Source organism: Embiotoca jacksoni, unplaced genomic scaffold, assembly GCF_022577435.1.
Source record: "Embiotoca jacksoni isolate LCO1_2020_lvr unplaced genomic scaffold, fEmbJac1.0.p SCAF_2, whole genome shotgun sequence".
Classification (NCBI taxonomy): Eukaryota; Metazoa; Chordata; class Actinopteri; family Embiotocidae; genus Embiotoca; species Embiotoca jacksoni.
This window is the reverse complement of record NW_027185340.1, coordinates 19,169,649-19,194,276: the sequence shown is the minus strand read 5'-3', so window position 1 is coordinate 19,194,276 and position 24,628 is coordinate 19,169,649. Positions and strand designations below refer to the sequence as shown.

The window sequence follows — 24,628 nt, the reverse complement described above, 5'->3', positions numbered from 1 at the left end:
CACTGAAAAAGTTTGGGGCCGAAAGCGAACTGCAGATACCTCGCCTACGAACACTGGGCAATATTTGTTGACGAAAGTAGCCTAATATTTATGGGAGATACCTTTTTCCTACCACAGCTAAAAGGTAAGAGAATATGGGATGTAGCCGGTGGATGTAACTTTATCTTAACATTAACTAGCGTTGAGGAGGTCAGTGAGATAAAGACAGCTCATTTCTTTTCTTGTTTCGGTGTTTTTCTGCCTCCTGGTGGTCAAACATGTCTCACTGTTAAGTTACTTTACCAGTGAAATGTTAGATACAGATTACACAAAGCAAAAATGACACATTTCCTGCTTCCAGCTGCTCAGGTTTAAGGATTTGCAGACTTTTTTTCTCTTAATTTATGTTGAAATTGTCATTTATTTTTTTTGGTCATTTTAATGTTTGGCCATGAGAGTAAGTGCATGTATGTAAGTGCATCTTTTTTTTGGGGGGGGGGGGGGGGGAAGATTAATGGAGGAAATACTCGGGGGAAGCATCCATTGTGAAAATAATCATTACTATTTAGTTACAGGCTGTGACATGCTGAGAGTTTATAAATGATGTGTTCTCTGTGAACACACTGCAATGCAGTACTGGACCTGAACCAGCAGAGGGCGGTGTTTCCCTGCTGTGTGAAATCTGACAGCTGCAGTGGATCATTCAGCCTCTGCAGTAACTTCATGTTGTTTTCAGGTGAAGGATCTTCTTAAATTGGCGTTTTTAATCAAATGGATATCAATTCTGTTATTACAGGAGACGCGGGACCTACAGAGAAGCAACATTTGGGAGGATCTCATGCTGTCAGTATATTTAACTTTAACTATTTCAACACGAGTATTTTGAACTCAGTAATGTTCCGTCTAATCGTGTCCAAAAGGTGCCTCGGCCCCTCGAGGTATAGAAAACAAGCCCACCTTTATATACAAACGTAACACATCGCCACATTTTTCTCAGTAGTTTCAGGTAAAGTGGTGACACCCCTTGTTCCTTTAAGCTCATTTGTTACTTTATTATTAACTTTTTAATCTCAATTAATTACACGGCACGTTGCAGGTTGTATGGAAAAACGTATTCAGAATGCAATTTCACCGTTAAGTGGCCTGTAGAAGTCAGTTTATTCATATAGCACATTAATACAGAACTCAAATTGACCCAAAGTGGTGCACAACATCAAACAGAATAAAAACACATCAGACAGACAGCTTAATTAATAAATTAGCAATAAAACATGAGCAATAAAACGACATTAATGAAACAAAAACATGGCATTACCTATTACATCATTGGATTAAGATGCATCATTTTTTGCATAGTTATATTGTTGTGCAGAGAGATGCGGGTGTGTGTTTTAACTACTACGTTTATTGTGTTGTTAAGTCTCTGTGTAGGCCATAAACTGGAATATAATGCAGAGCAGTGGCTCACTAGCAGCTGTGAAGTAGTTTAAAGTGAGAATGTAGGCGCTGTTGAAGTACTAGTACAGCTCCAGATTATTATTAAATCCAATAGGACATAATTGTTTCAGTGCTCTGATTGGATGTGTCTGCGGTGTAATTGTTCTACAGGTTGACTACGTCCAGTCTCTCTCTCTCTCTCTCTCTGTGTGCAGGACGTGTCTGGAGTCGCCGCCCACTCTGGCATTTTCCCACATTAATATGCAGTGTATATACTGTATGTTATCAACAGCCAAAAGTCCGATCTCAGGCGCTACGATCCTCTGAATAAATCCCTCCGCGCCCCCGAGCACGAAGGACTTACTCCACTGCAAAGAACCAAACATTACGCCATCCTTACGGTGAGCTACGTCTTTTTTTATTTTTATTTTTTTGTATTTCTTTTAGACTGACGGCAAGTTGCATGCTCTGCCCGGTCTGGTTCTGTGCATCTGCCGGGGACTGCAGCGCATTGCGATGCAGAGCGAGAGGAGGGAATAAGGATGTGATGCCTGTATGAGCTGCACGCTTGAGGCTCGCAGCAGCAGCAGCAGCAGCAGAGTGCGGGAAGAGGTGGTGGCGGAGTTTGTGTGCGCACACACCTCTGGACGCTGCTACCGAGGAGGACCGAGGAGGACCGAGGTGCCTCTCTGCAGCGCCGCAGCGTTTCAGAGGGATACCGTCTCGATACGTGACTCCGAGCTCCAAAAAGCTGCCCTGGATCTGAGAGGGGAGGGGAGGGCAGGGGAGGAGGGCAGGGGAGGGGGGGGCCCTATAGCGCGGCACCCCGCCCGTCTCGCCTCATTTGGACTGCAGGGATAACGACCTAAACCGTGATATCCCCCCCGCGCCTGAAAGCACCGAGCAGGTGTCACCGTTTTCCTCCGTCCCCGCACCTCTGCGCCAAAAAAAAAAAAAAAAAAAGGTAAGCTCTGCCACCCGAGTGCGCCGTCGGGGACCGTGTAGGTGTTCATGGCTTCCAGCAGTGATGGTCATAATGATGATGATGATGATGATGATGATGCTCAAAAGCAGCTGAATCTGTCATTAAAACACCCGCAGCGTCGTCCTCCGTGTACCGCGATGTGGGTTTTCCGATCGCTTGGCGCCGAAGGGGCTCAATGGTCGATTTTTTTTATTTTTTTTTGGAATTCATGCATGCGCGTCTTGTGAAAACAGATGCATGAAGAGGAGAATGACGTAGGGGATTCCCACAGTAATCCAATAGCGCGCGGTGACACCTGCACATTCCGACAGTGCGGTCCAGATATGGCCTGCTCGGTCATGTGCGCAAAGCGGCCGCGCGCGGGCCCTGGCGAGCGCACGGATTGACTTGAAACGATTAAACTTGGAGACAAACTGTTATGCAACGTGATTTTGCTGACGTGATTTTGCCACGAGCGGGGGTTACCTTCGCGTCCTTTTATTTTTTGTTTTCCGCTGAGATGTTGGAGGCTGGGGGCTGGTGTTTACATTAACATGATGATGATGATGATGATGATGATGATGATCACCTGCTCACACTTAAGTAAAGCCCCACTGGCATTTATTGATATTCAAATCGTTTTGCAGTCACAACTGAGGTTGCGTGCTGCAGGGCCTTGTACAGCTAAACTCCCCTTTGAGATCTTTCAGTATAAATTGTTTATAAGCTTCTTTTTTTTTTTCTTCTTCTTTTTTTTTTACCGCTGTGATCTGCTTTCAATGTAGGATTTGGGTGAAAAACTTGCTCAGCTTTCTTTAAAATATGACACATTGAGCAGATCTGAAATCTGAGACGAACTGGAACTAAATGCCTGCAAAAAAAAACAAACCAAAACAAAAAAAAAAAAAAGCAGATTTCCTCACTTGACAGAATTTGACAGGGGTTGGATGTTTTGGTCCCGGCCGAGGACAGCGCTTATAATGTCAGCTGGAGATGAGTAAATACACCCGCGGAGTTTTTAAGCTGTGGATGGGTGGATAACGTGAAGGTATGTTCCTCATATGAGGGTGAGAGTCTACATTACCTTCCTTCATAGGGTAGGAAATATATGCAGATGTTTGTGACTAGACAGACTATCCGGTGTCACCAACACATCATCACACCGTGCCCGTGAAGGAGTGAGAAAGGTCACTACAAGACTCCGTCACAAGCTCTCTTCTGCTGAGTCTTGATTGTCCACTGCATACTACACTGGATTGTGGATGAGTGGCCAGTCTTAGTGGATTGTGATCACAGTAGTGGAGTTCGGACCAGCCGTCCTCTGTTGGCTCTGTTGCTTACGTGAGGATGAGACGCTGTGGAGTGACCGTGTCACGGTAGTTTGTTCGTACGGCTAATGATCCCATTTGGAAAATAAAACAGGTCTGTCCATTAGTAGGCGTTCGTATTTGTTGCCCCCCCCCCCCCCCCCCCACACACACACACAGGTGCGTGTTACCCGAGTCTTCTTCTTGAGGTGTGAACAAACCAACACGTCCTCATACTGAAACGACAAAACAGCATGGGAGTGTATAAAGCCCTCTGTAGGACCACCGTGTCCTCACACCTAGAAGAGCTGTCTCTTGTACCGCTGTACCAGACCTTCATCATCACCTTGTGACACCGTCGTCGTTTGGATAGGTCGATCCCCCCCCCCAACTACCCGGTCAGGTTTAGGAGAAGATCTGGTTCGGGTTGAAATAGTGCTTTCCATCCAACTGGGAGGTCTGAAACTGGAACTGAAACACCACCTTAAGTCCGATGTCCGATTTCGTGAAGTCAGAGCATCATCGACAGGAACACAAAGCCGTCAAAATACGGTTTATTAGCACTTTTGTCTTTTTCATGACTCGTTAAATCAGTTGCACGCACAGTTCTGTCCAACTTCTATCTGTTGACACGTTGCTGCCGTGTTTATATACGCGGTGTTTGTATCTGCAGAAAATACCAAATAATGCGTTGTTGTCAACCGGTACGGTAACAACGGCTGGCCTTGCTTTCCCCACTTGTTGTACTGGAAAACAGTCAACTTGTTCCCACTAACGACATTAAAGGATGCCTCCATAAGTATCTTAGTTACGTATTTAAAGCACACGGCTTATGATAAATACATTAGGTCAGTTAAAACATGTTAACGTCGGCTTTTGTTTTCTCTCGGGACACGAACGTCATGTTCACCTTGTTATAATCTGTCGCCCGTCCTCCTTCCTGTGAATTACTTCGACCGCTCGAGGTCCTTTAAACCCACTTCAACAATCCACCGGCGTCGGCGTCGTCGTCGGCGTGACGACGGGCTTGAACAAACTGCTCCCGAATGACATCTCGTCAACTCCCTTAGTTTTGTCGCACGTGTCGGAAGAGAGCGACGAACCTCGTCAGAAGTCTCATCGCTACGTTCGGTAGAGTTTGGTCTGCACGGCCGGAGGACTTAATCCAGCCTTCATCGGGAATCGCCGGCCGTTGGTCGTATCCCGCTGAGCAAAGACGTCGGGTTGTTTTGAAACCACCGGAGCAGCCTTTGTCCATCCGGTGTGCGCCGGAACCGGCCGATTTAGAAACGGCTTCAACGTCGCTGCGCTTAACCGGCGACTCCGGTCGCTGATCGGTCCCCCCCCTCCCCCCCCCCCCCCCCCCCTCCTCCTTTTAAAGAGCGGCTGAGCAAGCGTGAACACAAACGGGGTTTCCAGACTGTAATCGCAGAGAAGAAAACTGAAGCTGAGAGACATCCACCGAGGGAGCCGGGCCAGAACGCAGAGCCTTTCAAAATCGCTGTTTTCACAGCAGACGTCTTCACTGGTCCAAACCCGACGGGCACGGCTGCTACTTGGTGCTACTTGGTGCTACTCGTAGCGCTAACGATGACGGCGTTCAGTGAGCCGTGACAGAGCGCGCAGTACCAAGACGCCGAAACTGAAGCAGCCGAGTGGAACTCAACCATCCTCTTATTTTATTCGTTGGACGCGGGCGCTCCCTCCGACGAGCCCGGCCGTTCAATGTTGCTGCGCGGGTTCGCGGCGATCACCGTGTCAGATGTTCTGATCCGTTCTGCAAGCCGCAGTCCAACATCAGACGGGTCGGTTTGAACATATTCGAGCGTCGGCTGCTTCATCGCAGGAATTCTGCCACGTAAACAAAGTGGTGCTGTGATCAGAACAGCTCTAAAAACTAAACCTATCGCAGGGTTTGATCCAGATTGTCTGCAGGCAGGATGTTGGTTCTTTAACACTAATACCTGCTGCGCACTTACCGGTGCAACACTTGAAAGGATATTCAGCTGCTTGCTCATCCTTAATTCATCAGAATTTATTTTACTTTTTTTTTTTTTTTTTTGAACAGAGCTACGTTGGAGGGTGAGTGAAGGTGTTGTTTGAGCCCTGGTGAAATGTGATGGTTTGGTGCAGTGGAAGTGTCGTGGTGAAAGTGATTGATTATCGTTAATCAGAAATGCTTTATTGCGTCAGACGACACGTTCACGGCTTCACTGACTTCGCAGGCCCGTAAAGTGTCGGACAGAAATAGAAGTAGCCAATGAGTCAGATGTTAAAACAGGAAGTGTCACCCTGCAGTGATGTCACTAACCGCCTCACCGCTCCGCGTACCGGTCATTATTAATGAATGATTAACTTAACCCATTATCATCCAGTTTCCTCCTTAAGCAGCGTAAATGTGATTAAAATAAACGTATTGATATTGTGTGTGAGCATATTCTTGCTTATCAGTGAAGTTTGAAGCTTATACTTTTATGGGTACGCTGACAAACATAATAGTCAAATGAAGTTTTCAAAAACATAAATTCGCAATGATGCTATTTTCCGCACGATTGCATCTTAAATGAGTCAAAGAAAAGGAAAAAGACCAGAGCAACCCATGCACACCCGTCTGTGTACAGTTTCTATGGTTTCATAAATCCGCACACAACAAGCCACATTTCCTTTTATAGTCAGGTCAGCGTTTTGAACTCGGAGCGGACGACATCAATCAGTCTTCTGGCGTAAATGCCGTTTTCTGACTCTGCGAGGCCTTTTCACGGAGGGATACCTCCCGAGGAGTGACTCGTCGCAGACACGTCCTCCCGGGGGCGATGTGTTCAGTGAAACACCCCCCGGGCTGCACTCTCTCCTTCTGGGAAGTGGGACCAGTCTGGCCCCGGCAGCATGTGGTCTGTGTTGTGTCAGAGCGACTGACGGAGCTGCATCGTCCGGCGAGGCCTCGCTGCAGCGAGTCCTAGTCGCGTGGAGCGCTCGGTCTTCACCCACCTTCAGCTTCATGTTTAGTATGACGAGCGTGTCTTCATCTTCTCAACCAGGAACTCTGTTTGGGATCAGAAGGTGTGTGTGCGCGCGCGCGTGTGTGTGTGTGTGTGTGTGTGTGTGTGTGTGTGTGTGCGCGCGCGTGTGTGTGTGTGTGTGTGTGTGTGTATGTACACGTGTGTGTACATGATTCAGTCCAGCTGCAGTTTGTGTGCGTAAAACTTCTTTGTGCTGCTTGTGTGTTTTTAACTTTATGTGTCAGTGAAGCACAATAAGATCTCAGTGCCAGTGTGTGTGTGTGTGTGTGTGTGTGTGTGTGTGTGTGTGTGTGTGTGCGTGTGCATGTGTGCCAGCTCCCCAAGGTGCCCGTTTTGTCAGGCTGAAAAGTGCTGCAGTCACCTCCACAGGGGCACAGAGGGGTCTCTCTGCTGACACCAACACACACACACACACACACAGGTGGAGGAAGAGGAGGAGGGAGAGGAGGAGGAGGAGGAGGGAGAGGAGGATGAGGAGGGAGAGGATGAGGATGAGGAGGAATCCCTTTACTGACATCATGACACCTACAGCTCACAGAACACACACAGGGGGTGTTATAGTTATTGATTATTTTCATTATTGATTCATCTCAGGATTTGAACAGTTTGCTCTCATTAATAGTTTTATCTATTAAATGACAGAAATTGGTAAGATATGCCCGTAATGACACCCAAGATGATGTCTGCATCATGTTACGTCATCCTAACACGACAAACGCCTTAATAATATTCATGCAATACGTCGTAAAACACAGAAAAGCGGCAATTTGTTTCAGTCAGAGGCTAAAACCTGCAGCTGTGAATACAGTTTGGTAACTCGGCTCGTATTAACGTTCGCTCAGCCACTCCGAAAGGCGGACCAATCAGCGACACGTGTCGGGGTGGTTAACCGCGTTTGTCCCGCCCCTTCTCCACTGTGATTGGACGGCTGGTGACGGTGACGAGCGCAGCGTTAACTTTTCAACTCGCCAAACGCTCAGCACCTCGTCAAGCTGCCGGTGTAAATTAAAACGATTTAGAAAATACGCTGTACTCTGGGAAAAAAAACAAAACGCTTTGCTGGACACGTAGGTGGTCGCAGCGGTGGCAGAGTGACGGCCGGTTTCGGCGCACGCTGATTGGTTAAAATGACCCAATTAGTTCCTAAACATTTTGGGCCTTAACTCTTTAAAGCAAAGTAAATGCGGACATTTAAGCACCCGTAAAGCGACTGCATTTCTGGTTTTTAGAGGCCCGAGGGAGTACATCGTTGTGTTTGTCTGTGTAACAGGACAAAGTGTGCAGTCCAGACACCGGGACATGCAGCAACAGCGCACGAAAAGAGCGCTTTTGTTGGACATGTTGTTTACCAGTTGCATGCTCGCTGTGCAGACGTCGCCGGGCTCCAACAGACTGTTACTCACAGCCTCAGTTTTTTTTCTTTGCCGTGATTACAGTCTGGAAGCCCTGCTCACGTTAACGCTTGCTCGGCCACTCCGGAGGGCGGACCAATCGGTGACCAGCGTCGGTGTGATGACGTTGAAGTTGGCTGTGTGTTTTTTTTTGCAGCGGTGGTAGAGTTTCAGGCGCTTCCGGCTCAGCCTGATTGGTTAAAGCTGCTCCGGTAGTTTCAAAATGAACCCGAGGTCCACGCTCCGTAGGATGCAACGACTGCAAACGGTTCACTTGTAAAGCGTACCCGGATCCATGCATTCACGCGGGGAGTTTGCTTTTTGTAATACCAGGCTCGGGCGGACAGTCCACTGTCTCCGATTTTTTTTTTGCTGCACGCAGATGTCAGAGCCTCGCAGACGTGCAGACGTAGTAACCATGTCTGATAAATATTCTTCTTACTGACAACAAAAAAGGCTTTTTCACTTGTTTAGAAGCAGCTGGTGACTAAAGATTCGTGCAAATCTAACGCAAACTGGAGTAAACAGTTGAAGACTGAGGCTGAAGGTTCGTGCTCATGTTGCTGAGTCTTTACAGGACGGCGCGACTTATGTGGGATTGTCTCAAAACAAACTGCATTGTGTGCGTGCGTGCGTGTGTGTGTGTGTGTGCGCGTGTGCGTGTGTGTGTGTGTGCGTACGCGTGTGTGTGTGTGTGTGTGTGTGCGTGTGTGTGTTCATGTTAATGAGGGAACACGTCAGTTATTGTAACGGCTCGCTGATGTGTTTATGGTATTTCTTAGACGACAGTGGAGCTCTGTGGTGGAGAGGAATAAGATCGGAAACACACGCAATATTTGATAGACGGATGAATCCACTGTGCCTTTTATTTGACACGATTGACAAAAGACGAATTATTAAATTGTTCCAGCAATAAAAGACACACGCGTGCACACACATTGTGGGACTGTATTATGTTGTATAAAAGTGTGATACATTTTCAATACATATTTCTGTGTGTGTGTGTGTGTGTGTGTGTGTGTGTGTGTGTGTGTGTGTGTGTGTGTGTGTGCAGGTCGAGCAGTGTGTGCGCCTCAGATTGTGAGGACTCAGCGTGCTGTGGGAGGTGTAGAGCCATAATGTTACCATGGTGCCCGTCACATGGGACGCTAGACAAGACAGACTTTTCAAGCCTCTGATTTCATAAATAATAAAAGGAAAAAATGAGCAGGGCTGTGACAAAGAACGGCGGTCATAGTAACGTCTGAATACCCGAGAAAAAAAAACCCCTCTGTGCCGTCCTGTTTCTGGGGATGCTGTCTGAAGGAATTCACTCTGACAAAATGTAAGAAAACAACTGCTCCGGCGCAGTCTGGCAGCTCCGTCGGACCCTCCGCTGCAGATGTGCTTCATTTTTAGTATTCGCTGCACAGCGGCGCTGAGTGCCAAGTGTTTTGGTGCCTAATAACAGAACGGCGCTCAAATGACGGCCTCCGCAAGACAGGTGTCAAATTTAGCATCGTCCCAGAGAAACGGTAGGAATTGGAAAAGCAAATTTCAATTTTTTTTCAGGGTTCTCTCACAACGCTTTATCTACTTCCTGAGAATCAATCCCTAATCCAGGTCAAACTGTGCAGAGCAGCGGAATTGGGATTATAATGGGAGTCTTTTAGAAGGAGAAAAAAAGAAAAAGCAGTGGAAGGAGTCCGGATTGCTTAATGTCTCCTCCTGAGGTGATGTTTTGGTCTGCGCTGTTTGTAGCCGGTGCGCAGACTCCTCATCCTCTCTGTTTTGAGTGGAACGCCGCGTCTCCCGCTCCACTTCAGAGTCAGACGATGCTCGGCCAACACGGGACCACAGGAGCACTTGCGTAACTGCTCACCAGCTACAGATGCGCTTTTTGTTTTGTTTTGTTTCTTCTTCAAACTAAGCTTCTGCTTGTTTATGGACGTGGCCCCTCCCCTCCCTGCTGGTGCTATATGACTGCGGATGAGGCCGTGTGCACACGTGAGCTGGATTTACGTATTCCTGCATCTGTGGTGGAGGTTTTATCCTGTCATAAATCCCTGTATGAGGTTTGTGTGTGTGTGTGTGTGTGTGTGTGTGTGTGTGTGTGTGTGTGTGTGTGTGTGTGAGAGAGAGAGAGAGAGAGAGAGAGAGAGAGAGATGGGGCCGCGCTCTGGTAATGTTGTTGAGTCAGGGACGTCCAGGCTTTCCTCATGTCAAATGCAACAGATCTTATTTCAATATCAAGCCCGGGTTATCCAGAAACACAGGCGGCCCGCACACATCAGCGCAGAGGCCAGTTCATCATCTCTGTTCGGGCTCCTCGAAATGCAAAGTGAATTGATTCGGAAGCTCAAGAGGAGCCATATATACACTTTATTAGACTATTCGTCTTCCCAGTTTCAGCAGGGGGAATCGCCTTCGAAATGATGTCCAACCTCTGCATGGTGAAGAATTTCAATCCGCTCGTTAGGTCTGCTGGCAAATCAGCCCGGATCACAATCAGAGTGGGATTAAAGAAAAGTAAAGAGATTAAGATTAAAAACAGATTATATTGTGGACGAGAAGAAACGTCATTTCACCCGCCGTGATGCTCCGACCTCAGTTTTGTTCTTTTTGTCACTGTGGTAGATCCAACAGAGAGAGATGCTGGTAGGTGCAGTGAGGGGAGGGCAGAGAGCATGTTTACCGAAATAACAGTCAAATTTAGAGATTCTAGGGAATGTAATATTTGTGGTCACGACCAGGCTCCAGAACCGCTCTGTGTCTGGCTTCGGTCACATTTACTTGGTTTTTCCACGACGGACAAATTTTGTTTGTTGACGTTTGTTTGATGTTTTGTTTGTGAACAGCCGTTATAAAGCCTCGAGTTGGGGTTTTGGCTGTCGCCATCTTGCCTGTTCTGAGCGGTTTGGAGCCAGAAGTGACCATATTTATATTTATACGGGGCATAATGTCTTCTGGTTCTCAATCAGATCCACCCCTCCTTCCTCTCCAGCACGTCCAAATACGGTCATTTCTGGCTCCATTAAACCGAGAAGGTGACGACCAATTGCCAGACTGGAAGCTTTAAAACGGCAGCTCACAAACCAACGGGTGACGTCTCGGTGGGCTGCCACTTGATTTGTACAAATTTAAGTAACATTAGTTATTTAAATAGCATATTTAAGTACAACAAAAGTTGCTGCACAACATCAAACAGAATTAGAACAATGAGGAAGACTTGAAAGCTTTAAAACAAAAATGAAAAATGGATATCTCTGACCTTCAGAGGTGCTGGTAGGCGTATTTTTCTATCTTTGGACACTCCCTTGTTTCTAGTCTTTATGCCAAGCCATAATAACTGGGTACTGGTGCTATTTAATTATGTAGCAAACAAGCATCGTCTCGTCTAACGTTGGCAAGAAAGCGAACAAACTGTTGAACCATTTCTTTAATATCAAAACGTAAGATGGAGCATGAACTGTCAGTGACGCTTTGGGTTTTCAGTTTGCTCACTTCAATGCTATTAGCTTTGCAATCCAATTTTTTTTTTTTGACTAAAGACGGTGTATACCACCTTCTTAGGGCCTGCAGACAAGGCAGCACTTTCAAAGCATTTCTAACAGCTCAGCTTTAGAGGCGCACACACAGTTCAAAATACCAAAGATATCAGGGCTTAGCTCAGACTACGGCTCACGTCGTTTTCCAGTGACTGCACCAGGCAAATATTAGCTGAATATTACCAAACCCCCTCAAAAAAACAAAAAAAAAAACCTCTGCTTCTCTGCCTTTCTGAAACACGCTCCCTCTGGCTAGATTGTGAAGTCACATGCCATCCTTCCTTTAAAAACAAAATGGCTCTGGTTGAGACTCTGACATTGCTCCCCAGACAGTTCCCAAACTGGCATTTGCTGATTGAAGAGCTTCCTGGGAGGCAGATACAGCTGCCTGTCTGCTCTCGCTGTTTTTACTGAGGCAGCTTATACTGACAGAAACCATAGAAACCATCCTGCACAGATGTGTGTGTGTGTGTGTGTGTGTGTGTGTGTGTGTGTGTGTGTGTGTGTGTGTGTGTGAGTGAGAGAGGGTTGTGTTTATGATGATTTAAAGATTTCCTTCTCCACTGGTCTCGTGGAGGTAATGGATTTCAATTTCGATCGTTTCAGTTTGCTCTTCTCCACCTGGGGTTTGACTGTTTGTACGACCGAGAAGAAAGAACATATACATTAAGTAAATAGTGCATCACGCTCACCCCTCACTATTTAGATACCAGTAAGCATTAAGCTATTCAAAAATAAGAGACAATGTCAAGTGTTGTCAGAGGAAGAAGGATGGAGCGTAATGGTGGTGCCGGGTTATTTGTATTGGTGACAGGTTCTCTGACAGCAAACAGCTCTTCTTCTGACGAATGTTTGTTCAGCCATTTGTTGATTGCCACTCACAGCATGTGTTCATTGCGTTTGTTGTGTGAGAGCAATTTTGTGGCTCAGTGATTTCTGTCTGTCTCCGTCCTCCTTCCCCAGCTTCGGGGTCTCTTTGCCGTTCGATAACACGAGCTGAGACCGTCGGAGGACATCTTCGTCGGAGGACCGAGAGGGCAGATGATGACGGGAACCTTTTTGGGGAAAGAATCCACACAGAGTTTCTGAGGCTCCCGCCTGTTTCCAATCATCACCTCTTCAAACTGTTTAAACGTGATGATTTAAATTGAGTCAACACAGATAAATCAACAAGATGCGTCACCGCGTCGACAAGCCGCCCAGTCGATAAGACGCTCCTCTTCTTGTTTTTTTGTTTTTTTCATTAATAGTTTGTACTTCTCGTAGTTGCCTCTTCTCCGGTCGCACAACATGCGTCCTTCCCTCGCCACGGCGGTCCTACCGCCCAGGACCCGGTCCCACAACCCACCCAACCTGGCCGTCGGCGGCCGCGAACACCTGTCGGCCCCTCGAAGGCGGAGCCCCCACCTCCGGCACACGCTGAGCCCGGAGAACCTGCGAACCCTGGCGGAAAGGGGCGGGGCATCTGTCGATACCGTCTCCGTCGTCAGCAGCCCGATCGGCCTTCCGCGGGCGAACAGCGACACGGACCTGGTGACGTCCCAGAGCCGCTCCTCGCTAACGGCATCCACTCTGGAGTACACGCTGAACCGGGGCCAGAACCTCGTCATATCCTGGGATATCAAGGAGGAGGTGGATGCTACCGACTGGATTGGGCTGTACCACATAGGTGAGATGATGATTTTACATATTTGGTTCCTACTGGAGCTTCTTTTAGCTCTTGTGAGGCGGGTGAAGGTCAAATCTCAAGTCGCGTCACAAGTCTTAATTAGCAAATTCCAAGTCACGATGCTGACCATTAAACCGAGAGCCTCTGAGCAGTTTTCTCTCAAAGCAATGTTGGTAGCGCTCGTTACGCAAGTGAAATCCATGCGTAGTCCTAATAATAAATATGCAAGGTATGCAGCTATCTGAGGCCACCTGTTGCTGTTCTATAAATGTTTTAAAGCTCTGGGATTTTAATAAATCAGAACTTGAGACTTGAATATCTTCGCTTTCGACTCTGAAGTCAAGACTTGAAGAGTTCAGACCTCAAGCAGTGTTTTCAGTGGAAAGGAAATATGTGACATTACTCCTCCTCTTCACATGTTGGCGGGGTTATCAGATCATTAATAATGACATTCTGAATGTCTACATTGAATCAATGATACCAGGAAATATTTCTGATATTCACAGCATCGATTTATTTAATCAAGACGACAACTAATTAATTTATTAGAGTAACAAGACTAGGTCAAAACTTCAGTATGGTTGCACAATTTAATTTGAAATGAGGGCTTTTAATTTGAAATGGATACAGGACGTTGCAGCATTCAGCCAATGGTGATTTAAGCTGTTTTCCTGCATCAGTAGACAGTAAGGTTGCATTGTGTGACTGAATACGTGATGGTGGTATAAATTCAGCAGCACTCGACATGTTTGGGAGGACAAACAACACTTCATGAGAAATAATATGTTTATGTATCTTCTGGGTCCCTATCAACTGGTCCCTAACCCTATCCCAAGCCATGATCATCACAGCGGAGCCTCAGTTTCTGAGAAGTGTCGATACGACAAAGAGTAAAATGTAGAAGTGCTGGTACTGCATAGTGCTGCTCAGTACCTGCCCCAATTATAAAGTTGTACTTTCATTGCATGCCACACGATGCGCGATGGGTCTGATAAAATCTGTGTCACAGCGTGTGACCACTCGTAAATAATTAGAGCATATCAGATTGTGTGATAAACCCCTGGTGAATTGCAGGTTTGTGATTATTCAAGCAGAAATGCTGACTTTTATCATTTATTCACACTCCTCTGTGTTTAGAAAATGAAGCAATCGCAACACTGGAAATCACACAAGGGTCCAGTTTATCGAGCGTTTATCTCTACGTAACATGGCATTCGTCAGCAAATGGTTTTATTAAGATGGTTGTGTTGACATGCCGTCATTATTTACAGTAATCCATGTCAGTTCAGGAATTCTTACCTTCCTTGGTTGCTAATTATAAACAATAACTACTGACCTTGAAAATACATTTTTTTTAAATATCACATTTACATAATATCAAAAGAGTTATGGTAAGATCTTATTCTAAAAGTTATAACCTTGTGTTTGCACATCAATTGCTTAATCTCCATGACAACTGAGCAAACAGCATCTGGTTATCTGAAATGGAACTGAGTTGTTTTCATTTAGTCAAACTATTAAAAAAAAAAAATCTAAAACATGAATTTAGGTCTAAAATGCTTATTAGAAATTTGCACTTATAATTAGGGTTTGTCGACATGGACCAAAAATCACATCTCTGTACTTTTAGGCTGAATAGGGATTCATGATATTATATCTCAGTATTTACAAAAAAGTTGGTTATTAAAGTCAAAGCCACAAGTGAGACGACTCCAGCGCTTATTGAAATACACTATGATCAAAATAAAATAGTTTGATAATATATACCTCCAAAAAAATGCCTAAATGACAAATCATATAAAAAAACATTATTTTTCCTCTCTTAATCTAGCTAAGCTGATATATTTTTTCATTACAGCAGCTTCCTCCCGCTCACTATCCCGCACAGTGTTTCTTATCTTGAGTTATTCCTCTGCCTCCTTCAGATTCAACGTCACATGTAATGAAGGGAGTTTATTTGTCGTGATGGAAGCGAGGCTCAGTGAATTGGAAGTGCATCTCTGCACCATAAAAACCAAACCGTTAGCTGCAGCAGCCGGTGCGAGCGGCTTCTTTTTCTCATCCTTTATCTCACATGAAAATATATCAATATACCTTAAAAAGTCGATATACCAAACAGCCCTAATTATAACCTCCCATCGTCCTGTGTAGTCTGTGCTCCAGATGTTTTTCACAGCAGATATTTGGATATGTCATAGTAGGAAAACCAAAAGTGTTAGAAATAAATACAAATAATAATAATTAAATTAACTACTCTGCGTTGGTTGGTTGGTTGGTTGGTTTGTAGACGACTTTCAGGTCAGCCAAGTCTCATTTTTTAAGCTCGGACTAAAACTAAATCTGATTATAAGGAATAAAGGACACAGTTTGAAGGGTTTTCTCAGCCTACCTCTACACTGATCTTCCCCCCTGAAATATTTTTGCTTGACTGTTTTGGAAGCTCACAGGCATTCAAGTCCCGAGCTGATTTGACCCGACCCGTCCTCGAAGCTTTTCAGCTGATTCTTGTGTTTCAGTATCAGGAGCTGAGAATAGCCCGGCAGAGTCTTCTGCAGGAGCTTCCAACTCCGAGTCAATACTGAAACATTATCTGTTAAGACTTTACACGGGACTGGAGGCTGAGTCAACATGTAACAGCTCTGCCTCGGTGTACGATAACACGCACACCATCACAAACCGTGCACGACTCCCGAGCCGAGCGGGGTGGTCTTCAATAATGTACGCTAATCCTGCTTAGAGACAGGAATTTGACAGGGGGGGAATACATTGACCCGTGTGCTGAAGAAGGCTATCAGGCTCAAACTGTCAGGCAGATCTGTCCATGATGGTGAAAAGTAATACAGCAGTAATAGTGCACAATCAGCACATTTGTTGTCTCGAATCAAATCAAACCTACGCTGTTTTGCTCGCTTATTAAAGAGTCCCGATGTCACAGAGTCGCTGTTCCACCAGCTTCTGCAAATCAAAGCAGCAATTACTTCATCGTGTTTCTGTAAAACGTCACGCGTGTTCATGTGAAGAACTCAAAGACTGAAAATAACCCACGACCCACACGTTCTCCAAAGAGCAGTTTTGAAGTTCGGTTCCGGTTGGACGTTGCTGCTGTGGCAGACACCAATTTTACTCATAAAGGTCAATTCGGTCTTCAAGTCTGACAAAAATTCGACATGACGGCATGATTGCCAAGTTCATAAATTTGCCTTTTTTTTTTTCCACCGTTCGCTGAAGCAGAAAATGAAAGTTGTCTCTTTACACCAGATAATTAGTGGTATAATACAGCTGCGTTCAGGGAAAACTCTAACCTACGAGCTGATCGGCACGATGTATTGTGTTAGCGACGGATAATGGATTTCTGAAAACAAAGGGTGCCTTTGGCTTCCGAAAGGTCGGACGAACCTGCGGCCCAACACGGAGCTGTAGATTCTGGACACCGTGTAATTACCGCTATGAAAGAGTGGACCTCATGATCGTTTTAACTTGTTTACCAAAACGATTGGTTTCATTCCTGATGACCTCCAGTGAGGACTCAACTCATCCGGATTAAGCTGATTGAATTTACCTCCTCGACGGGAATACCGCACGGGAGAAGCAGAGTGTAAAGTGCTGGTGCCGGACGGGGCGTCGGGTCGTCGGGTCGCTTCGTATCGACCACGAGGCCGCCAGGACTTCATTACCTGCTCCGGGGTCTCGTACCCCAGAGGAGCCGCCGCTTTCCTCGACTAAGCAGACATTCAATGATAAGCAACCTGCCCCCCTCGAAGTGCTCACACACACACACACACACGCACACACACACACACACACACACACACACACACACACACACACCCAGCACACACTCCTCCCTGGACTCTCTCCACCAGTCAGCTGAGTCCGGCGCTTCATCAATCTGTGTGCAAAAAGTGCCTCGTACAGCGGAATTCCCCCTCCCCGTTTTTAACTCAGGAAGTTTGGAGTTCGTCCTTCTGGTTAGAGGTTGGAGAGACGCTATTTCGGGAACGGATTTCACTGATTAAAGGAGAAACTTGTGTTTTGGAAGACATGAGTCCGCAGACTAAACATACTGGAAGGCGGAACAGATGCAGCTCGGCTGCAGTTTTGTGCTGCACGGACACAATGCAGAGCTGGAAAAAAAACAAAACGGACATCTGTTGTTTGATTTAACATCCTTTGGTCTGAAATCAACACAGCATGAAGCGAAATATGTCTTAATTGTTGAATGAACAAGCACCCGTATCTACTGTAGCTAACGGTGTTCCTCCTCTCCAGATGAAACCAGCCTGTCCAACGTGTGGGACTGTAAGAACAGAGGGGTGAACGGCACCCAGAAGGGGCAGATTGTCTGGAGGCTGGAGGCGGGGCCCTACTTCATGGAGCGTAAGTTTCCATGTTATACCCTCCTTTGTGAAAAAAAAAACTTTCACTTAGTTAATTGAAAATTAAACGCAAAATATTGAATTAATCAAAATGTGAATGTTTTTTTTGGGCATACGAGGGGCAATCAGGAAGTTTCGAGAATGTTCCTGTTGCGCACAAAAGGAGCGAAGCGCTGTGATGTGCAGGGAGACGAGGGAAGCTTGAACTTGTATGAGTGAGGACTCCAAGTGACGTCACTTCATCAACGTCAGCACCCGAGCTCCACACGTTTTTGTGACCACCGGTGCGTACTTACTTACAACTTCATCACGGACCTGAAACTTGATCAGTGAAACATCGGATTTCGTCAACAGAGACCCTTGAAACGCGTCAGAAAGTCGACGCCGACGAAGCGATGAGTCGGGCGAGATGTTCTGAGTGACATTCAGGTTTCAAGATGGGCAGAACGTCCGAGACCGAAGGCGCGTCACGTCAGGAGCAACGAGGTGAGTTTTCTTTGACGTCGGCGAGGTCGTTGCGCCGTGACTTCGTCCTCCCAGCGTCAGACTGTCAACACCGAGTTCCTCTGGGACCTTCTGAGGGAAAACATTCGCTGCTCACCACCTGAATGTGATGAAACACCATTTGGGTCGACTCAGTGACGTAACTCTGAATACTTCATGAAAGTTACAGCTTCCTCCGTGAACGTCAGCTTTACTCCGTTTGTGCACAACAGAAACAGTCTCAGGAATTTTTTTTTTGGTTGCACCTTGTAGAAGGTAAAAAAAAAAAAAAAAAAAAGATCTAAAGTTTCATGTAAGTTTTCATATAAGCAGCAATTGTTATGATTATATGATTTCATGAATCATAATTATCCCCAAATCAATACAAGACCTTTGAACATGACATGTAAAGTTTCAGTGTTTTCGTTACCAATAACTCTTTTTCTACTTCCTCTGCAGCTGAGACAAAAATCTGTTTCAAGTACTATCACGGAGTGAGCGGAGCCCTGAGAGCAACGACCCCATGCATCACTGTGAAGAATCCAGCAGTCCTGGTGTGTGTGTGTGTGTGTGTGTGTGTGTGTGTGTGTGTGTGTGTGAGAGTGTGAGAGTGATATACTGTTGAGACAGTTGAAGATTATACAAAAGAATTGTAATTATTTTTTATATTACTGTTTTTGTTTACATCAGATATCAGACTCACTTCCTGTGCAATATATTTCAGGAATTTCAGGGAATTCTGAAAACTCTTTTCCAGACAGGGAAAGTCAGGGAAATCGTTTTGGTCCAAGTCATGAAATATCAGGGGATTTTGTTTGCATGTTTATATCTTAGTCGGCATTTATCAAAATAGAATATTTTCCATGCATGTGGCTAAAATGTTAGCGATCTAGTCGTTGTCAGTGTGCATGTTTGATAGCATCAGAAATTGAAAATGTAGCTTGCGAGGTCGCAAGCTAATTATCGTTATTGTTAGATACATTATTTTCCTCCGCAACCAGGATTTAGACTTGTATTTAATTCTTTTAACAGAAATATCGCTGTTTCTTATCTGCTCAGCACAGGCAGCATGTTTTTATGTTCATTACAGGTAATGGAATTTCAACTTTCATCGTCAGGGAAAAGTCAGTGACATTTGACTTCGAGTGGGAACCTTGACTATTGGTTGAAACCAGGGTTGTTGTTCAACACTCACTGCAGATTTGGGATGTCAGAGTGTCTTTGAATGCAACGTCAAACACGGGCCGTGAATCAGACGTCGGGTTTCCGCGAGTTGAGCCTTTAAAAGCTGGAAAATCTGTCCGGAAAGTTCTGGTGTTCCTTGAAAAACGGTTTGCCGTCATGTAAAGTCCACATGATCGGAGCCTCGCGGTGGTTCAGGCAGCCGTATAATTCAGTGTTTTTTTTGATGAGCTCAATCAATCCCTCACTCACATCCTGCTACTTCAACTTTGAGCAGTGCACCCTCGCCGCCGCACCGCTGCCTGCTCTCAATGAATGTAATTCCCCTCGACCTCCCAAGTCCTCTCCTCTATTATTACCATGTAGATTTATGTGAATGTAGCCAGATAATCACAGGTGTGTTTGTGCGGTCGGTCGGTCTTTGGAATATAAATTTGTCCTGGGCCTTTTTGTTTTTTTTCCCTCCCCTGCGGTCGGCCGAGTGTGACGCTGTCTCTTCTCTCACAGGCGGAGGGGCTGGCAGAGCAGGTGGGCGTCGAGCATCCTCGCAAACTGATCAGCTTTACTTTGACGGGTGAGTGTGAGACCTTTACGTGTTTGTTTTCAAAATCCGGAGCAAATGTGGAAGCGGAGTCGGGAAGTAACTTTAACAAAGCGCTCAGAAACGCAGAGCCGACGTTGGGATTTTAGCAACAGGATGCCGTTTTAGTGTCGTCTTTGTCTGCAGTGCCTGCAGGAAGAGCCAGAGTAAACTTTAAAAGCTGTTTTCAGGAAAACACGGAGGCCTCAGAATTGGAAGAGGGCTTTTTTTTTGTTTTTTTCTTGCTGGAAAAAACCCTGAATGTTATTAGTTTTCTGTCAGACTCGAGCAATATCAGGATTATTTTAATGGGTTTACAAGAATAGTGTCCACCTTGCTAACACAACCCACTTTCACCTGTGTTTTATTGGAAATGCTTAAATACAAGGGATTTGTAAATGTGGCATCCACCACCCGACCACACACACATTCACACACACACACACACACACACACACACACACACACACACACACACTCACACTCACACACACACTCACACTCACACTCACTCACACACACTCACACACACACACACACACTCACACTCACACACACTCACACACACACTCAGACACGCGCACACGCACACACACACACACACACACACATGCATAAAGAAGTAGAGACTTGCGCAGAGAACTCAGCTCAATAACTGCCGCCTTGGACAGAGCTGGTAAAGTTGTCTTTAGTTTCATCTTTGAGATGAGAGCCGTTGTTTGTTCTGCACATCAAACATCAATCTCACTTCGTCTGGCCGTTGGTTATTGATCAGTGGATGGCCGTCTGCTCTGTGTGTAGCTCTAATCTTGGTGCTTCGCTGTACTTCAGCTTTACCTGCAGAGTTTGTGCTGCACCTCGTCTTCATTTATGATTTGAAGAAGTTCCACTCAAAACCTCTCGACGGCCGTAGTCGTCTTTGAGTGTTTCTGCTGTTCAATTCCACACAGTTTTACCTGCAAAGCTCTGGAGCCTGTTAGTAAAGTGTTCTTCTTCTCCTTATGTTGTTTAATGGCGGCTGGCAAACAGCTTTTAGGCCATTTACCGCCACCTTCTGATGGGAGTAATGCACTACAACCAGGCGCCCGTAAAAACAGGGGAAATAAAGAAGAACAATAGTCGCACATAATAATATTTTTTTTTTTATATTATCACGACTATTCGAGTATACAAAAATCATGTCCCATCCTATTAAATACCGCTGTCTGGACTGTTTTTGTTTCAGATCTTCGTGCCACCGGCTTGAAGAAGGGCATGTTTTTTAATCCTGACCCGTACCTGAAGATGTCCATCCACCCGGGGAAGAGGAGCGTCTTCCCCATCTTCAGCCATCACGGGCAGGAACGACGCTCAGCCATCATCGCCAACACCACCAACCCCGTCTGGCACGGGGAGGTGACGCTCACGCTCTTTCATGCAGAATCTTTTTTTTTTTTAATGTTTTTATTATAATTATCAGTCAGTGGACACCTTTACTCTGACACACGCGTTCTCCGTCTGCCTCTCTGCAGAAGTACACGTTCGTGGCGCTGATGACGGACATCCTCTATATCGAGGTGAAGGACAAGTTCGCAAAAAGCCGACCGATCATCAAACGCTTCCTGGGTCAGCTCACCATCCCGGTGCAGCGGCTTATTGAGAAGATACCTGGGTGGGTGACAAATATACAGACACATACAGACATGAGCTTACTCACAGAATGAGTTCAATCAAAAGTACATGGTTTTATGATCTACTTATTTACATTATTTAGAACCCAACGGATGCAAATTGAATCAAAATTCCCACCCAGTCTTCACGGAGCGTATTCATTGCAGAGAGATGCAGCACATATCCTAGGAATCTGCACGGCTTTCCAACAGTGTCAGTGCCTCGTCTGTGTGAGGAAGTGTTGCAGAGAAAATCAACTTTCAAGTTGCATCAAGTTTAATCATTTCATGACATTTATTTTCTGTCAGGCACGAAGCACATTGTTTTTTTTTAAACTGCTGAGTCATTCAATGTCCCACAAACATGGTTCAGATTCTGCCAGATTCTAGACAATCTCCTCTATACAATTATAAACCGATATTTTGATTGATAATATGTTATGGTGAGATGTAAAAGCATTATTTTATAGACAGATTCAATTTTTTTTTTAATATATATATGAAAGCTAATATAAAAAAATCTCTTAGTATTATCAAATTAAATGATGAAAGATTTAGATAGCCTAAACTGTCCTGAAAAAAACAAGATATAGCATGAATGGTTAACCCCCATAATGACCAAGATATGTGTTTAAAAGAGAAGCTCGTTAAATTACCTTGAAAACAGCCAATAGGGTTGCTGTGTACTGTGTTGAAGTCACACACCAGTCCTCTGTGATGTTGTATCTTGGTGTATCGCTGTGTTTGACTGTGCAGCGTCCAGCCTGTGAGTTTCTCCCTGTGTCGACGTTTGCCCACCGAACACGTCAGCGGGCAGCTGCAGTTCAAAGTTGAGCTCACGTCGACGGGGCCGGACGGTAAATCTGCCTTTCAGCTGGATTTGAACTGTCTTTACTGCACAATGTGTTTTCCTGAAAGACGATTTCAACCTGTTGTGTCGCCTGTAGGTGCCTCTCCTGATTCCTTCATCGGCCTTCAATCCCTGAACGGAGCTCCGGGGACTCCATCTGACGATGAGGACCTGCCCCATCACCTTCCGGGCGTGGTCTCTGCAGGCCCCTCCCCTACCGGTTCCCATGGCTCCCACAGCATGTGGGAAGGCGGAGCCACAGCGTTCCCAGAGAAGGAGCTGCCTCTCGTCGGAGCACAGGGTGGATTTGCGGCACCGGGAAGCCTCTCAGGCCATGAGTTGCTCCAGAGGTCCCTCATTGAGGGCCTGGATGCTATCGAGGCCCCTAAAGGCCCCGGTGAAAGACCCCTGGGTGCTGCCTCACCTAAATTGCGCTCTAGTTTTCCCACCCACACAAGGCTCAGTGCCATGCTGCACATCGATTCAGACGAGGACGATGACCGGTCCGGAGCCACTGACATCTCTCCAGTGCCGTTGTCACCGCTGCTATTTAACGGAGAGCCTCCAGATATCCCCGATGACGACGACCCGTTTCCAGAGCTTCACACGGAGCCGGAGCAGCTGGAGCACTCGGTGCTGGAGGAGGTGCCCGAGGGGGCGGGTGCCGCGACAGAAGACGTGCCCCCCGGGGCTGAGGTGGCCCCGGAGGTGGATGCAGGCCTGGACTCGGAAGACATTTTGGAGACGGACGTTTTCCTCGAAGTGGAGGAGGGTCCGTTCACAGAGGCCGTGTCCCATCATGCTTTGCCACCGGGCGGAGAGGTACCTGATCAAGGAAGGGGAACTGCTGAGGACCCCTCGTCAGAAATCGACACCTGCTCGATGGCAACGGCCCCTCAGACGGTCTTCTCATCGTCAGAGAGCTGTCCCATCACGCTGATCACTGCTGTGGTGAGTTCAGGATCCTCTGAACCCTCCGTTTATATATATCACTACAAATCTACAGATGTCCCTCGGAGAAGTGCAAGTAATAATTATCTTTTAAACATTTTTATTAGTCTGTAAAATGTCATAAAATAGTGAAAAATGTCAGTTTCTTGGCACTGAAAGTAACATCTTGAAATTGCAATATTTTAACATGCAGTATTCTAATAGTTCTGTTTGTAGTATTTTATTGTTTCTTACTAAAACTTTGTTTTGTTTACAAATTTATTTATTGATATTCTTTCCATTTGATTTTCTTTCCTTATTTTTCAAAACGTATGTTAAATTTTGCATTACATCCACGTTTGCTTGTTAGCGGTCTTCTTCCCTGTTGATCAGCAGGATAGCGTGAAAAAAATAAGTGAACTGTGTCAGTCCTTGTGCACATGCAGCCTCTCGTGCATTACAAAACAAAGAATCCACTCGTGATTTCCCGCCTGCAGATCTAAATCTCCACTTAAAGAAACAACCTTTGTTTTCTATTCAACCACTGAAAATCAAATACATAAATGTTCTTCTATAAATCATGTGACAACACAACATAAACGAAAGACGCGACGAAAAGGACAGGGCATTTTTCCACTCTGAGGTAAAAATGTTCCCATTTCCCAGTTGCTCATGAACGCACCATAAGAAACCACTGAATTAATCATTCAATTTATCGACCTGTCGGAGTTCAATGAGTGGAAATAAGTGTTTTGTAAATACTCGTATCCTGAATATTCCTCTACACTCCTCTATAAATACACCTAAAACTAGTCGACTTTTTGCGTGAGATTTATTGTGTAAGATCTGCCAGTAAATCTCTCAGAACAGCGACAACATCAAGGGAGAGATGAGTTTATAAACATCATACTCTGTTTAGTTCATAACACTGTGGCTGTTTACACTCAGCATATTTTACTTCAGATGTTTCCTTCATACATTTCTCAGTTTTTTTTTCTATCTTTGACTGAACATGCAGTTCCAACCTGCTCTGCTGTGTTTGAGCGTGACTAGCAGTGCACACATTGTACCGAGCAGCAGCTCCCTTCAGCTGTGTGTCTTGTGATTCTGGAGGCTGTAGGACTTTTATTAAAGGACGCAGCGCTGTGATTCTCCACTGCGGCACCATCGTGTCCACTTCCACTGAATCGTCTCATGCAGTCAGTTAGTTCGAGATAACTCCGCCCCTTGTCTCGCTTGACTTTTCCTAGGAGCAGAACGTGAGTGGGAACCAGCGATCTGTAT

The 24,628-nt window shown here is 45.7% G+C and overlaps 1 protein-coding gene across 2 annotated transcripts in view; it reads left to right on the top strand.

The window, feature by feature from the left end:
- Positions 1–1,653: 1,653 nt before the first annotated feature.
- The window catches only part of hecw2a (HECT, C2 and WW domain containing E3 ubiquitin protein ligase 2a), a 44,701-nt gene continuing 21,726 nt past the window's right edge, over positions 1,654–24,628 (top strand). Inside the window, exons 1-9 of one of the 2 annotated variants that reach the window (XM_069154932.1) lie at positions 1,654–1,817; positions 12,589–13,294; positions 17,564–17,671; positions 18,613–18,707; positions 19,843–19,909; positions 21,141–21,310; positions 21,427–21,566; positions 22,321–22,421; positions 22,512–23,365. In XM_069154932.1, coding sequence (XP_069011033.1) covers positions 12,916–13,294; positions 17,564–17,671; positions 18,613–18,707; positions 19,843–19,909; positions 21,141–21,310; positions 21,427–21,566; positions 22,321–22,421; positions 22,512–23,365 — 1,914 coding nt within the window. In that variant the 5' untranslated portion in view covers positions 1,654–1,817; positions 12,589–12,915. Of the gene's footprint in view, positions 1,818–2,226; positions 2,381–12,588; positions 13,295–17,563; positions 17,672–18,612; positions 18,708–19,842; positions 19,910–21,140; positions 21,311–21,426; positions 21,567–22,320; positions 22,422–22,511; positions 23,366–24,628 lie in introns of those variants that run through there. The other variant, XM_069154933.1, reaches the window with a different exon arrangement.